This window comes from Nothoprocta perdicaria, unplaced genomic scaffold (genome assembly GCF_003342845.1).
Source record: "Nothoprocta perdicaria isolate Ctin4 unplaced genomic scaffold, notPer1 scaffold_194, whole genome shotgun sequence".
NCBI classification, from domain to species: Eukaryota; Metazoa; Chordata; class Aves; order Tinamiformes; family Tinamidae; genus Nothoprocta; species Nothoprocta perdicaria.
In genome coordinates, this window is record NW_020455138.1 from 76,120 (window position 1) to 91,720 (window position 15,601).

The 15,601-nt window shown below is 34.8% G+C and overlaps 1 protein-coding gene across 1 annotated transcript in view; it reads left to right on the plus strand.

The window, feature by feature from the left end:
* Positions 1 to 13,749, plus strand: part of FAM19A2 (family with sequence similarity 19 member A2, C-C motif chemokine like) — a 50,872-nt gene extending 37,123 nt beyond the window's left edge. Inside the window, exons 4-5 of the mRNA XM_026037248.1 lie at positions 4,763 to 5,009; positions 11,785 to 13,749. Of these exons, the coding sequence (XP_025893033.1) occupies positions 4,763 to 4,774 (12 nt within the window). The 3' untranslated portion in view covers positions 4,775 to 5,009; positions 11,785 to 13,749. The remainder of the gene's footprint in view (positions 1 to 4,762; positions 5,010 to 11,784) is intronic.
* The last annotated feature ends 1,852 nt before the right edge of the window (positions 13,750 to 15,601 follow it).

Genomic DNA, 15,601 nt, shown 5'->3' on the forward strand with positions numbered 1-15,601 from the left:
CCATATACGAAGATGACACACAATGATGCATTTCATCTCAGAGAGACTTAGGCATTGTGAAATCTCACATTATCTACTACCTACCGCTTTCCATGGGTATTTGCAATGAGGAAACAAACTATCCATTTAACTTTTTTATTACTTAGTTGTAAAATTGATATGCAGGGCTGGAGAAATGACCACCGCCAAGCCAAGAAGTACTATTTTCTATTCTCCCAAATCCCATGGTTCTCTTGAGGCATCTCCTTATGCATTACCCCTGTTTATAGAAAACCTCAGCACTACCATTCTGACTCCTCTGTGCTTTTGAGCCTTCTAGGAGGTAAGGGAGGAAATGAGTAATAATCAGTATCAATCATACAATTTCAGTCACACAAGGACTATATAAGACAAAGACATACAAAAGTCATACTCACAAACGCCACTGGAAGAGTGGAAAGCTCTCAAACTAATTGGAATCAGTTTTTAAGATATATTTCCCATGAAAAACAAAGTGAATGTACTGGTGGTCCTGTCATGTCTAAGAACTGCTCAAAATGAAGCAAAAAAAAATAGAAGACGACCAAGATGAAATCTATTCGCATAAAACTTCTGAAAGTGTTCATTCTTCCTCAATCTTCCATAAGTTGTAGTTTATACCTTGGTGAAGACCAAGTTCGCCTTAGGAAAAAGCACTGCTACTGCAAATATAAGACAACTTCAAAAAAACGTATATATTACATGAATTTTCATCATCTAGTTAACATCCAAAGATTGTGTCTTCCAAGATCCAACAGTCCTAACTGTCATCCAGACCCTTCCAAGAGTCTATGATGAGGAGTCTCATGTAACTTCAGTGTGGAGAGTCTAGCTAAAACTATGGAATATCCCTGTGGTTTCTCTGTATGATGTAACCTGAAGCTTGTATAGTAGGACCTGCAGCATGCATATGATCTCAAAGGGACAGTATCTACGAACTCAGTATGAGTAGCAGATTAAAGAGTTGTAATGAAGCTGCAATTTTTGAGGTTCCAAATATCTTCTTCCAGTTTTAGAATGCAGTAATATATATTACTGTTGCCATCCAGAACAACAGCTTGTTCCTGAAATACCCTGAATTGAAGCTTTTTGTGCTGAACACATTGTCATCTTTTTGAAGTGATATTAGAAAAGTAGAGCACAGCAAATTTATCATCTTCAAGGCACCATTTTAATTTCAGTAATCTATAATTTTCTTCAACATTTTCAAAGTACAACAATGGAACAGGAGATTGCAACTTGTGATATTTGAAACCTACTACTTTTAAAGACCATTTCCTTTTGGAGAACTGTCAAGAGATTACTATTCAAGAGTTCTTTTTCTGTCTCTTCAATTTGAATCACAACATCATTGATACTTACACCCCTGAAATTTAAAGGACTTCAGACCCCTTTAGCCATTCCTTCCTTTGTCCATATTTTGAAACACAGAGTCTACTTACAGTTAGCTACTCTGATTTGATTATGCTTTGCTTTGGGTTGCATACTGGTCAGAGGACAGGAAGAAACAAGTAAGAGGAAGAATGATGATATTCTTTAAAAAATGCAAATTAAACTAAATATCTAAGCAGATTATTAGTACACTTTCTAGAATATATATTTTTCTTTCAGAAAGGATGTCTTTTCTGTACACCACGAAATCCAGAATAATATCAAGATGATTACCAATGAAGAAGAGTTATAGGAACTTCTAACTTCCCTATAAAAGTCTGTATAATAATCAAGCAAGAAGACGTTTATACTTAGTTCAACACTGATGATAGTGTCTTGCATCAGTTTATCATGGTTGGAAACGTTGTTCAGGAAATGGCATGATACCAGGAAAAGGCATCACACTATCATTTTCAGGAGTTAAGCAAATAACGATGTGTTTATGACAACTATTTCCGAGAACACTACAGGAAGTTATGATTGTGTATCTCAAAAACACAAAAGGATGACAGTGAAATTTCATATCTCTTACTTAAAACTACAAACATGGATGGTGGATTTGCTATCATCCGATTTATTTTCTGTTTTGCTTTTTAAGCAAATAGTACCAGTTTTTCCTTCTTTTTCTGCAGTGACTGAGATGACAAGAACTATTAGTTGGGAATGAACAACCATAATCTTAACTACTTTACAGTGAGTCAGAATTTATGTTTTTTTTTTTTCCTTAGGCAATGAGGAATCCTCCTAATTGCTTCTCTAAATCATCTTTTAGGTAAAAGATCATCTGGCTTCCCATTCTCTGCTTCTATTAAAACTTGAAGGACAGGGATTTTTTTTCTGTAATCTTTCAAATCTGCCACCTTTCATCTGTTTCCTCTGTGGATTAGAGTCGATGGGTATTCATGCTGGAGACATCTTAAAATATATATATTTTTAAGTGAGTACCCAGCACTCCATCAGTTCCCACTTCTTTGTCAAGGATTTTTCCAAGCATGGGGAAAGCATTTCTTCATTTGGAGATATTAAATTGATCAAAAGAGCGGAAAGTGACCAAAACATTTCAAGTTGATGACTGATATTCACTGGATATTGCTCTGCTGTTTTCTAACTTGTTTTTTAGTTCTCTTATATTCCCTCAGCTGTGACAGCATTCCTGGAACCAAATGTGGGTGCACTACCTCAAAATGCCAGCAATGGGAGTTGGTAAGCAAATGGGGAAAAAATCATCAGAGGAATCTCTGAAGCTTGAGACAAAGGCAGAAAACACATCAGTACTGCACTAACAAGGCAGGAGGTACCTTCATAGAGAAGGTAAAATTGCAGGTAAGGAAATAATTTATGTTTCTCTTTCAGTCTCTTTCAAATGGTTTATGACTGTTCAAAATCTCCAGAAAAATACCCCACTATAAGCAGATGAAGAAAATAGTTCTAAAAAGTATTTTCATTTTTACTGGGGATAATTGAAAGCTCAGTCTTATCCTTGTGTCTGTAAAAAGTATATTAAAAGATGAAAATGCATTGTATTTATTAGATAACTTAGAGTCTTCACCTAGTTTTAAAACAAGGCTAGGGTTTTTTTTATCATTTTGTTTGTTTGCTTTTAGAATACTAGAAATAGGAAATTGCTTGTTAGAACTTTCCCTTTCCAATAAGAATAGCTATAAGCTTTTGTTTATATAAGTGAAGTAGGTTTAAACTTTTTAACTTAAGGACTTAAGGTAAGGACTGTGCTCCCGTTTCCCCTTCTCCTTTTGCTCTCTCACAGTTGACAAGGTAGTATAACTCTTTATAAGGCTTTCATTTATCCATCTGTTAAAAGGAAAGAGGCTATTTTTATCTTCCATTTGAAGTTGAAGAAGTGCTGTAAAAGTGAAGGAAGTTACAGTTATTTGATTAACTGTCTTGCAGTCTTTTATGGCGAGTTGCTTCAGTCCCAGTATGGAGCTGTGGTCACCATAAACACTATAAGAGGATATTCTTGTCTGAATTTCTACAGTTATTATCTGTTACAGAAAGTAAAATAAGTTTTATGTTAATGTGTTTTTTTGGGGGCTTAAAATTCTGTTGTCTGAAAATGATAAATTTTTATGATGGTAAAACAATTCTGCCATAAACTGTTTCTCTGCTGAGGCATGGAAGCACTGAGACAGTCTAGGCATTGTTCTGAACAATGTGCATCCTAGTGACATTGCCCTTTGGAAAAGAATAATAATGAGGTACATTGGAAAGCCTAATGAATTAGATTTATGCTTGACATAATTCATATGTCTTCATCAAGATAGACTGTGATAATTGTGCCAGTGAGTTATGTCAATTAAGTTCATTTTGTAATCTATTGAGTTAAGGAAATATGAATGTAAATCGTATATCAAAATCATAATATCAAAATATTTATTTGTTTTATAGTATTTACATGTGCAGAGACATTTTAAAAACAAGTTATTGAATTTATGAGCCAGTGCTTAATCTTGTAATAGATATGTCTAATGATTTACAGCATGACATCCTAGCCATGAAAGGTTAAAAGGTCTAGAGAAAAGTAAAAGAAAATCAAAGTATTAATCTTTTTGCAGACATTGTTTAAAATAAAATAGGCAAACTTTTGATATGCTGTGCAGCCCTTTTGAAAATGATCATTATCAGCAACTCCAAATATCATACCGTATGTCTCAACAAGGAATGGGCTACTTAAGTTCAGTATTGTCTTTTGAAATGTGTCATCTGTTATTTTACGGTATTTTCCATAACCTACTAACACTAGTAATAATTATAAGTAGAATATACTCCTCAGAATGTGTCCGTTTTTCAAACTTTATCCTGCTGTTGTATTTTCACTTTAAACATACATAAAAAGAACACATTAAGTCTTTCATTTAGAGAAAAATAAATTCTGACTTTATACCTTTTTTCTGTACCACAGGTCTATCGATGGACTTATTTTCAAAGAGCTTTTCAAAGAATGTTTTATCATAATTAAAAATTGCTGATATTCTTGGACAAAATGAGTGTTATCTATCATATTTGTTATTGGTGGCAGATCAATGACTCAATGAGGTTCTGGTGACAAATCAATGAGTTTGTTAAAGTTGAATATGTTTAATTTTTTTCTCTTGAGATTACTGTTATTGATTGATTTTTTTAAAATTTGAAACAATGATCTTTTGGAAAGAGAAGGTACTCTGATTCTAAAATATTTTATTCCTGTTGTTCTGTATTTTTCCTTGTAAGTACAACAAAATTCCATCAATCCCCATTTTGTTTTCTGTAACTAATTCCGTAACAGTGTAGTACTTGACATATGTTTGTTTCTTAGGCAAACGTGTAAAACTCTTCAAGTCCGAATGGAGAAGTAGAAAAAGGAGGTTTCTGCTGTGCCTGATGACAATTTTTGATTTTTCCACACATACAAAATATACTGGCTCCACGTTGGAGCACTAGTTGTGATGAATCCTAGTCTTGGTCGGATTCTAAGGAAGGGCCAGACGTTCGTTGAGGAACAAAGAGTCAAACCACTCCAGAAAATGTGTTCCAGCCCTGGTTTATTACTCACAGAGCAGCAGGTGTGTACAAATACAGGTTTCCACAGTATTAACAGGAATTGTTGTACCTTCGTTGTAGTTACTTAGTTTGCTGCAGATATCCATGAATCGTGACTTATTTTGGTGGAGCTGGGCAGCTTCCATTTGTCAATCAGGTGTTTCTGGGAGCCTTTAAAAGTCACTAATCACTCGTTCTCCTTTCAAAGGCAGACCCAATTTTTGATCTTAAATATATCCTCTATTGTAGGAAAGCAATCAGGTGCTCTGCAGAGAAGAAATGACCTTGAAAATGAAGTATTTCTTGGTATATCTGCTTAGGTGATGTTTATAGTCATGGCTGATAGCTGGGCATCCTTTAACAGATTTCTCAAAATTCAGGAAACAGTTGGAAAAAGGGTGTTTCCACCGACCATCCAAGATATGGTTGATGTTGTTTATCTTAAGACCATGTTTAACATACAAAATGTTATGCCATGCTGTCAAATTTTCTATTTTACTAGTATTTATTTTTATTTATTTTTACCTGTATTTAAGACCATTTGACAGAAGCTTGACAGAAATAGAGCTAATAGAAAGCTAAATTACATGTGGAAAATTCCACACTCTTTTATTTTTTACTTATTATTTTTAACACTGGCCTGCATTCTTTAACATGAAAAATCTCCCACTGGCAACCTTAAGACTTGATATACAGAGTTATACCTCAAATCACATTGTGTGAACTGAGTTTTCAATATGTTTCTTCCTTATTGGAAATTCCTAAGCGCAAGAATTAGCACAGATATAATTCTGATAAATCAGAGTGTGATAAAAGTACTGAAGAATTAGAAGCTTTAGAGTCTGGTTTTATTGAAGGCATCAGAAAGTTTTGAATCATTGAACTGTTTTGGGAAATGTTTCATTTAGTTAATAACATGAGGTAGAAATAAAAACTAAAGGATAGACTTGAGGATCTAGAATTCTAAATTTCTCTTCTTTCAGCTTGGGAAACTTTTTAACACTTTGTAAATATAGATCTGAAGCCTTTTTTATTTTTTGGAAGTTAGGTAAGGCCAAAGATTTAGGGTCAGGAATGAATCATTTAAAGACTTTTGAAAAACTTGTCTAGCAGTACATACCTGTCACTGAAGGTAAGCAACCCTGTATAATTATCATTAAATATCCTTTTTTAAAACTACTCACAAAATCACTCAATTTTGTCTTCTATCACTAGCCTAAGTCAAAAGTGTGTGACACTGAAAGAGCAGCCTGTTTTCTGGTGTAGGTATTGCATCATGCTTATCCTTGAAATATGTTTGAATGCCTCTAACCTCTCCCAAAACCTTGCAAGGATTTCTTGTGCATTCAGAAACTTAATTATCAACCACAAGCACCCAAATCTACACCTGCTACTATAAAGTGCATATGAATGCTATTACAGAAATGGCCTTAACAGTTCTTTGCTCAGCTTCTGTACTTCTTTAGAAAACAAATTACAGAATTCTCAAGCTTTAACGATGTTGTGAGCCTGCCTTTGTTAACATTTGCTAAGCACTTTTGAGAATCACCGGCAGAAAGTATTAGAGAAGTACAAAGTAGTCATATTTTATGAGCAAATACCTTCCAAGCTTACAAGTTGATCTGTGTTGGTGCATAAACATGCACAAGTGGCAATACAAACTGTCACTTGCATTCATAAATCACATATGAATGATAGTGCCTGGCAAGTACACTGTATGGATTTTGAAATTCCAAAAAAAAATAGTGCTCTTCCATCTGTTCAGAATATTCTTTTGCAATCTAGACCTCCATTTGCAGAGGGCATGAGAGGTAAAAAGCCACTGACAGATGTTTGTTGCTGGTTATGTGGTCCCTGCTAGTTCTGCATTGTAATACTTATAGCCTTCAGCACCAAAACAATGTATGACTACTATAGTCCTCTTCAACTGCTATTTCCTTCTGTATTAGGAAAGGTTTGCTGAAGAATTACTTTGCTTACGTATTTTTTAATAGTTTGATATAACTTTTATATGTACAAATAGGGTTGTCTTGGTACAAGATCTCTGACTACATATCTTGGAAGATAGAAGCAATCCACTGCTAAGAGTTTTCATAATGTGTCATTTTCATAAAGCATTAATCTAAGGGAATCTTACAACATTCCTTGTATTTAGCTTTTCTGAGGTTGTCCATTAAAAAGATTTGTAGAATGCTTCTTATTTTTTAAGAAATCCCCACATTGTTATTGTTTTTGATAGGCTCTTAAAAATGGGAGAGGCAAACCATGGATATCACAGTCTTTTCTTATTCCATGTATTTCAGTGAATTTTTGAATTATTTTTTAAGTGCTTTCTACCATGTTTGACTCAGGAAAAAAGAAGATAGATTTGAAGATTCTTGAGTATTGTGAGAATTTCTGAGATAATGCTCAGGCTATGATGGTGCACACAACCCTGTAGGCTTGACAGAACAGTTCTAATTTAAAAGAAAAGGCTGGCATTAAGTTGTTCCTGTATTTATTTATATACTTTGGTGAACACCTGGAACAGAAGGTCCACCGTACCTCTCAATCAAATGTGGGGGAATAAACATTTGTTAACAATTTCCTGCAGCCTGCCTATGCATTAACAGTAAGACATCCTTTGCATGATCCCACTGGCCTAATAATGGGCTTCTCCCCACCACCCCCTCTACTAAGTTCTGTTGCTTACTGTACAAGGGCACCTATTCAATTTGCAAGTTCCTAAGTTTCAAGTACTGGACTTTACAAACTAAAGCATGTAGTTTGATATGAATTTTGTGTATGGTCTGTCATAAACATGGAAAGAAATATCTAAAGACTTGCCAGCCAAAACATTAGTAATGTAAAAATTGTATTATGAAATATTCCAGCGCACACTGATTTCGATATAATGTACATTGTTACTTGTTTTCTTCTAACATCATTAAATAGTAATTAAGGTAATTAGATGCTTCATTTGCAAATATAAACTAGTTTGTAGTTAGCAAGTATGTAGTGGTATATTTGTCATCCTGAAGAAACAGAAGGTATGTATTATTCCTAATCTTGGCCCTGCTACTCTGATGCTTGGGTATATGACATCAAGAAAAGATGCATTACTGTTTAGAGAACATTCACTCAGACATTCTTTGTAGACTTGATTTTGCCTCCTTCCTCTGTCTATGTGGAAAGAAGACTTCAGAAAAAGTATCTGGCTGGGTTTTCTTTGCAATGTGCCTCAGTTGGGGCGTTTTTACAAGCCAGCACATTTTTACCCTTTGTCAGCAACACTTGAATGAGAGATGGGCAGTCCAGAAAAATCTTGAACCTGTATCTTTTCTAATTTACCCCCTGATCTGTTGTCCACTTTGGTTTACACTGGCAAATGTGTTCTACCCAAAAGCTAAACATGTTTAATGACAAAAAAAAAAAAAAAAAAAAAAAAACGGAAAACTACAGTTGTATTTAATTATGCATTGTTGTTTTAAAATACAACTAGTGAGTTCACGTACAATTACAGTCAATTTACAGCAGCCACTCACCAATTTAAATTAAAAAGTCTGCAACTGCAGAGTAATTATGCTTTAATTGCACATTTAGTAGAAGAAAGTGAGGAGAGTCTAATGTGCTGTATTTATGATATAACAACCATGTTAAAAATATATTAGCATAAAGTAATTATGCTCCAAGTATGAACAAATTAATTCAAATCAATACCTAAAATGCTTAAGGTGTTATGTCCTATTTTTTTCCATTTGCATTCAGCAGCAGAAAAGATACTTTTCATACATATTAATTATTAACTGAAAATTTGATTAGACTTGATTTGCTCCTATTCAGTGTTACTGTTCTCTTAGGATTTTAAAGATCAGAACACACCGCTTTCAGTCCTTTTTCTCCTATTAAGACCATTGGCACAATACTTCGCTTCCTAGCTGCTCAAAATGCACAGCTTTTAATATAGCTAGAATTAAGCATTTCTGAAAATAGCTTGACTAGATATTAGCTAAAATTTCACTGCTTCTTTATGAAATTGCCTTTCCAGCTGAGGGGTCCATTCTGTCCTTAATGTGTGTGGATATATAACTTCCATTAATGCTAATGGTTGGTGTGTGCTTGCTTAACAAGAATTACATTTTTACATAGAGGCAAACGTGGATCACTGTGCGAGCTCCTCAGAGTTGGTGCATGTGAACTGTGAGTTAAAAGGAAAGAAAAAGACAGCAGGGGGAATAATATAACTTCAGGCAAGGGAAAGCAGTTAAAAACTCCAGTCATGTAATCATAAAAACTAGGCATGTGCTGATTGCTTTCCTTCATAGTCTATATAATTGTGATGTGTTGTGTGTATGATGGAACATCCACTACAGCAAAGATTTGAATAGCTCACTGAAGCTGTTTTGCTTCACATCACCTGTTTATTCCATGTAGCGGTGTTTGTAAATGGATGTTTTCCCCATGCAATTGTGGAGTTACACTGGCAGTTTAGACTGCTGGACTTAGCAGTTTAGGCCTGCAGATTGAGATTTCAATAATTTTTTCATGACTTCACCAATTGAGGAGAACACATTTGCACTTGTAAACAGATGTATAATGGGGTGCTCATGTATGTGTGAAAATGCTGGCTCCAGTTTATCTCTGTAACCAAAGCACTGAAGTAGGTGAACTGGATGTTATAAAAATAATAAATAGATGTTCATGTTGCATTTATGCTTTCAAAAGATTTTGATTGGAGATTTAACAGTATAAAACCACCGTACATGCTACCTTTGGCTTCATTTGATGCATGTGATAAGTTGCAGTGCCAAATGGGGAAACTGAATTTCCCCATATGTGAGACTATCTCACTTGAATTTTGCTGGAAAATCTGTCACTCGGAAATATTTTCTGACATTTTTGCAACTCTAAATGGTGACCAGCAGGGTAGAAAATGCTGCTGCAAGGATGTTTCCCTTCTTCTCCCAGGGTATGCTGGCCTGCCTTGTCAAGCAGCTTGGTTCAGATCGGTTCAGTACTAGCATAAAGCATACCTGTGTTGTGAACTCTGAGGGCTAAAACATCCCTTTATATATTGCCCTTGTTTTGTATGACTCTCTTTTCAAAAGCCAGTGTTTACTTAGTGTGTCTGTAGGCAGAGCAGGTGATTTGTGTGAGTTACTGAGGCTGTACTTGTTCAGTTGTGCCTCTGAGAAACCTTCTTTTAATTCTGCTTTGGTTCTGCTCTGCTCTGTGGTGCAGAAATGTAAGATGCTTTGACCCTGCATAGGCCTCATATGGCCTCTTTGGGAACCTCACATAATTTGATCAGTCTTCAGTGCGCTTTGCATCTGTTGATTTACCACAATTTTATATGTATGTATCAAGTGGAGCTAATAAAAGTACATCTGCGGATAGGATCAAGAGATGTGTATTTTACAATATGCAGCACAGTGGCACCTGGGTCCGTGAACAGAATTCCAGCATGTTATAATAACACAAAGAATAAATAACAATAAGGTGCTGTGTCAGCCTTCTGAGCTTTGGTGTGTGGCATAGAAATATGTTGCCTGACTTTTAAATTAATTCTTCATTATTTTTTCAGGCATTCTTACGCTACAGAAGGGGCCACATGAGGCTGTTTCCAACAGCAAGAACAAAATAAGAGCAGTGCGATAAATAACCCCATGTATCATAAAAATCACAAAGCACAATTTTATTATTGCCTTCTTAAGTGCAATTCCTAGAAACTGGTTGATGGAGAAGGCAAACAGTAATGAACTCCTAGAACAGGCCTTTTAATATTCTGCTCAATATTCCTGTTCTGCAGAGCTGACAAGAGCTGTATGCAAATAGTTTTGCTGAGGGCAAAAGAATGTTTCATCATTAAGGAGCATGACCCTTCTCTTTTCAATCAAAATGAAAAACATATGCCCCGTGATGCCAGAAAGTGCTATTGTGACCGATCCAATGGGTTGTTCCTCAAGAGCTGGGATGGTGTCCCCTGGTACAATTCGATGTTAAAATGTTACATGATCATTAATTGTATCCACTGACACAGCAGAAATATTCCTTAAAGTTATACTTCTTTGATATGACAGATTTTCTTTTTTTCTTTTCATGTCTAAAATCCAAGTCAAACACAGGAAAGGTCCAATTACTGTGAAGTACTTTGTCTCTCACTCTTTCTCTGTGGTCCTTCTGTTCCACTCTTGTTTCATGTTAGCCTGGGTGAAACCACTCCAAATGGACTTCTTGACAGTTATTTTACCCCTGGTGAATAGCGGGGTATATTTATCTCCTGTTTATGTATGCATGCTTTTTGTCCTGTTTCCTCACTAAGTGATTATTGCTTGCTGAAATGTATGTAGCCTTTAACAGGACATTGCATTTTAAAGTAGCATGCAAAAAGAGAAGAATATATCTCCAGTTACAGTCAATATTAAAATTCAATTGCTAACAATTTAAAAGCATAGTTGTTAAGATACAGATGTTTCAACACAGAAAAATGAACATAATACAGACGGTTTTCTTGAAACTAGTATTTTTAGCTTTTGTTGACTGGTAACCTGTGACCTTTAGATTTTTCTCATGAATTTTTTAAGCATAGTCATATTTCAGTTTCTTCTTGTCAGATCTCATTCCAACAAAGCACTTCAACACACAGTCTAAGCTGGGGAGCAACCCCATTTAATACCATTAAGTATTTTTATCTTACTTAAAAACACATGAAAGAACTTTGCTGGACAGAGCTCTTATATTTCAATCTCAATTTCCAGTACTTTGAGAACAGGTCCTCTATGTAGAATTTTGATTTTCTGTTTTGCTTTTTCTTTACAGGTAACCCGATAGCTAAAGACAAATCAAGTCAACCTTGAGGCTGGTAACATTAAACACGTCACCCAGGAATTTCATTCCTCCATGCAGTCCTTGAAGTGAAATTTTATACTGCTGGGGTGTATCCTTCAGAATCAATTGTATCAGTGAGAACCTGGCATGTGATCAGCAACAGCCTCAAGATCAAAAACACTGGAAAGTTATTTTGAACTTCTATGTCACAAAGATTTCAACTGATTGAAATGTGTACACTTGTAAAATTGCACTTGCGGAGGAATTTGCAGCTGTATTGCAAGAGGTGCAAAAAAGCAGCAGCCTTTCAGATTCTCCATTCCAGACTGATGGCTTTTCATCTTCATGACATCACTCTCCAAAATGTACTGGTTCCTTCTCTCTAAAATGAACCCTGGTCCAGCATTTAGAATGCTGGTGAACTGCACACTACTTTAATTAAGTTTCTGTTGCAGAAATTGTCCTCTGGCATGGCGCAGTTCTAGGCATTTTTATTTGTATTCTAATCTTGGAGCTCTGAAAGGTACATATTTCAACTTCTTGAAGATACTTTGTTATAGGAATGGAAATATATATCCATTGTTAATAATTATTGTTGACAAGTAATAGTTATCTGAATACATCATTCATGTTAGAATGTATAGTCAGGTTGACATGTTTTCCTAAGGCTAACCGACTACTGCAGCTCTTTGGCAGTTAAAAAGGTAGTAGTCAAATCTCAATTACCACTTTGATTATAAGGCATTTTATACCTTTAAGATATACATTTCCATTTAATTTGAAGGAGATATGTGTTCCTGCTATATATTTTATTCTCCTGACCTTTGATTCTTTGAAATTCATAGTAAGCAGTCAATGATACTATTTTAATCTCTTTTTAAAAAGGTAGGCAGGGATGTATATAAGTTTTGCAATTCTGAAATTGGATGGTACTCATTCAGATTTTTTTTTATTAAAAATAAAATCTCTTGCTTGAACTCAAGTACTGTTGGATGCTTATGTAGGTCTGCTCACTTTGTTTGCTATAAGAGAAAAGCACTTACAGTCGTTCAATTCAGATCTCCTGATCCTTGCCAAAATAATTATCTCATGACAACATTTACTTTTTATTTTCTATTTCAGTAGCAATTTTTAAAACTTTGTGATGTGCTGTTCCATGAAAAGAATCCTCAATATTTAAAGGCCTTAAGCATCTATGAGCTTTTTTTCTAAGTTATTACAGAATGTATAATTTTATAGTCCATTTAATGTATATTGTACCATCTGTAATATTGATACAACAGAGAGCTGGCAATTCCTTTTAGTGACACTGCATAAGCATCATGCCTGGAGAGGGTGAGAGAGTTCTGTTTGCTTTGGTGCACTGCAATGAAAACCACACATACTTGAGGGTAGTCAAAAACTATATAGAGGTAAACTTACTTAAATATCCTATGTGGATACCAGACTCAGCAAAAGAGGGAAACCTTTTTATCATTACAAGCTGTCGACATGGCTAGGTAGTTATAAATTAAACTCCATAAAGGATGAACACCCTGGAGTTCTCTGTCTGTCACAGACTGCCTGTCTGTCTGTCTCTGTCCCCTGCTGCTCCAAAACCATTTCATTACCTCTGCTGTATTCTTGCACAGGAGAGTTTAAAATAAATGATTGTTGGAAATAAAAATGACATGTGTATTTTACCATTTTGCTGAGGAATAATCAAAGATGTTGGCAGAGAAAGATATTCTTTTCTGATTAAAATTTCATTAGGATAAACTGTTTGTAGCAGCTACAAGGTATCTCAGTATTTTAAGATGGAACAATATTGTATGGATTTGTGCTAACAGATGAGACATGCTAGCATCTTAAAAAAGTTATTTCTTTGGGACAGTGCAAAGTACAAATATGCTATTTTATAAAATCTGAACATGGCCTCTCTTTGGTCAAAAATCTGCATCATGCTTCTCATTTTTTTTTTTTTTTTGATTCTTAAACTAACACTACGAAAACTGTATTATATACAAGTGTAACACATGCATATCAATAAGTGAAAATAAATGGATTTTCAAATATACTGAATAGATTATCAGCAGTAGATTAATGTTGTGAATATTCATAACAAGTGAATAAAATTGTGATATAAAATAGAGTCCCATGTATGAATGTGTGCTTTGAAAATTGTATTCTACTTACCTATGGGGTAAAAAAAAAAAGAATTTTTCTTCAATGAACAAGAATCACAAAGGTTATAATAATTTTGTATTTCTTCAGCAGAACTGGGAATATCTTTGACCGTTTTGAGAGGTTCTTTTCCAAAAAAAAAAAAAAAAAGAGAAAATGATGTTTATCACAACTCTTCTAGCATTGCCTTGGGAAATTCTGTTGGGCATTCATAGTGTTCTTAGATGAGGCTGAATGAAAATCTTGTTCTTCTTCACAGAATGAGAGTCCTGAAAATATCTGTTTTAGATCTGTTTACTGAATGTTGTAGACATTCTTGAAATGGTGACATTTCAGTTTAATATGTTGAATTTCTATAAGGGATATAGATGGAAACCATAGTTCAGCTCTCTCCATAGTGCCCTTTTTACTACTGCCTTTGAAAACAGAGTACAGATGACTAGGTCAGTTATGGACATTCATGTTGTAGACATGTGGAGATGAATCCTGCTTCAACTGCTTTTTTCCTTATATATTCATTCCTATATCTTGTGATGCACCCTGTTTCATCTGATTACAAGGATGACCAGGCATTATTATCAGAGGGAAATCATATTACCTTTTGATATTACTAATCTTCAGAAGCTCTGAATTACAGGAGAAAACAGAGTCCCAGTCTGTAGTTCTCTTTGCTTTAAGACTTCATTAAAACATTTCTCTTAATTTACTGCCTCTTCTTTCACACCTGGAGTTTTGACACACTTGCTGTTAATCAAGATGCTAGTAAGAGAAAGGAGCTCAGTTTTTATTTGTAGAAGAAGGCTTGCCTTAGTCTCTAGTTTCTTTTTGCCAGGAAAGCTCTGTATCAAACATGTCACAGCTGAACAATCTGATTGCATTAAATGGTTTTTCATGATTTTAGTGGTTTTAAATGCTGCACTGGACATTAGTTAATCTCTATGTTAGTCTTTACAAGGCAGTTCTTATCTTGGGATAGTTTTCTGTTTTTTCTTTTATAGCCTTTGAAAACATTCTCAACTTGCATCCTTGATATTGCTTGTATAAGATGTCACAAAACTTTCTGCTTAATGCTTTATCATGCCAAATATTTGAGAAAAAAAATCCTTCTTGGCTATTTGTTATCTATCTTCTTTTTTTAATCTGAGCTTTTTATATGGTTGTGATAAAAGGTGAAATTGCTGGGATACAGCACAGAAATCTAAGACTGGGATGTGTGTGCTGATGACAACAGATCTTAAGACCTGTTCTCTAGGGATATTGGTGGAAAGATCTTTTTCATGTCCCTGGGATTTCCTTCAAAGCCATATGGCAGAAACAGCAAAATGCTTTGGTGATTTTTCAAGGAAAGTCCTGAAGGAGCAAGATCACTAAAGTACAAGTATCTGACATTATTTGGGTTAATGGTGAAAGAATTTCCCTTTAATTACAGTCCCTCCTTGCTACTGTACAGACAATGCTATTAGGTAATGTAGGGAGAAATGAAATCCAGTTATTTCTTGATAATAGATTTTCTTCATTAAATATTCAGATCAATATTAGCCATGACTGAGGGACTTGAAAATAGCTGAAAGCCAGTTTATTGCCTTATAAACAAACTTCAAGAAATAGTTTGTGCAATAGAAATATTATTTCCTATATGTAGCCC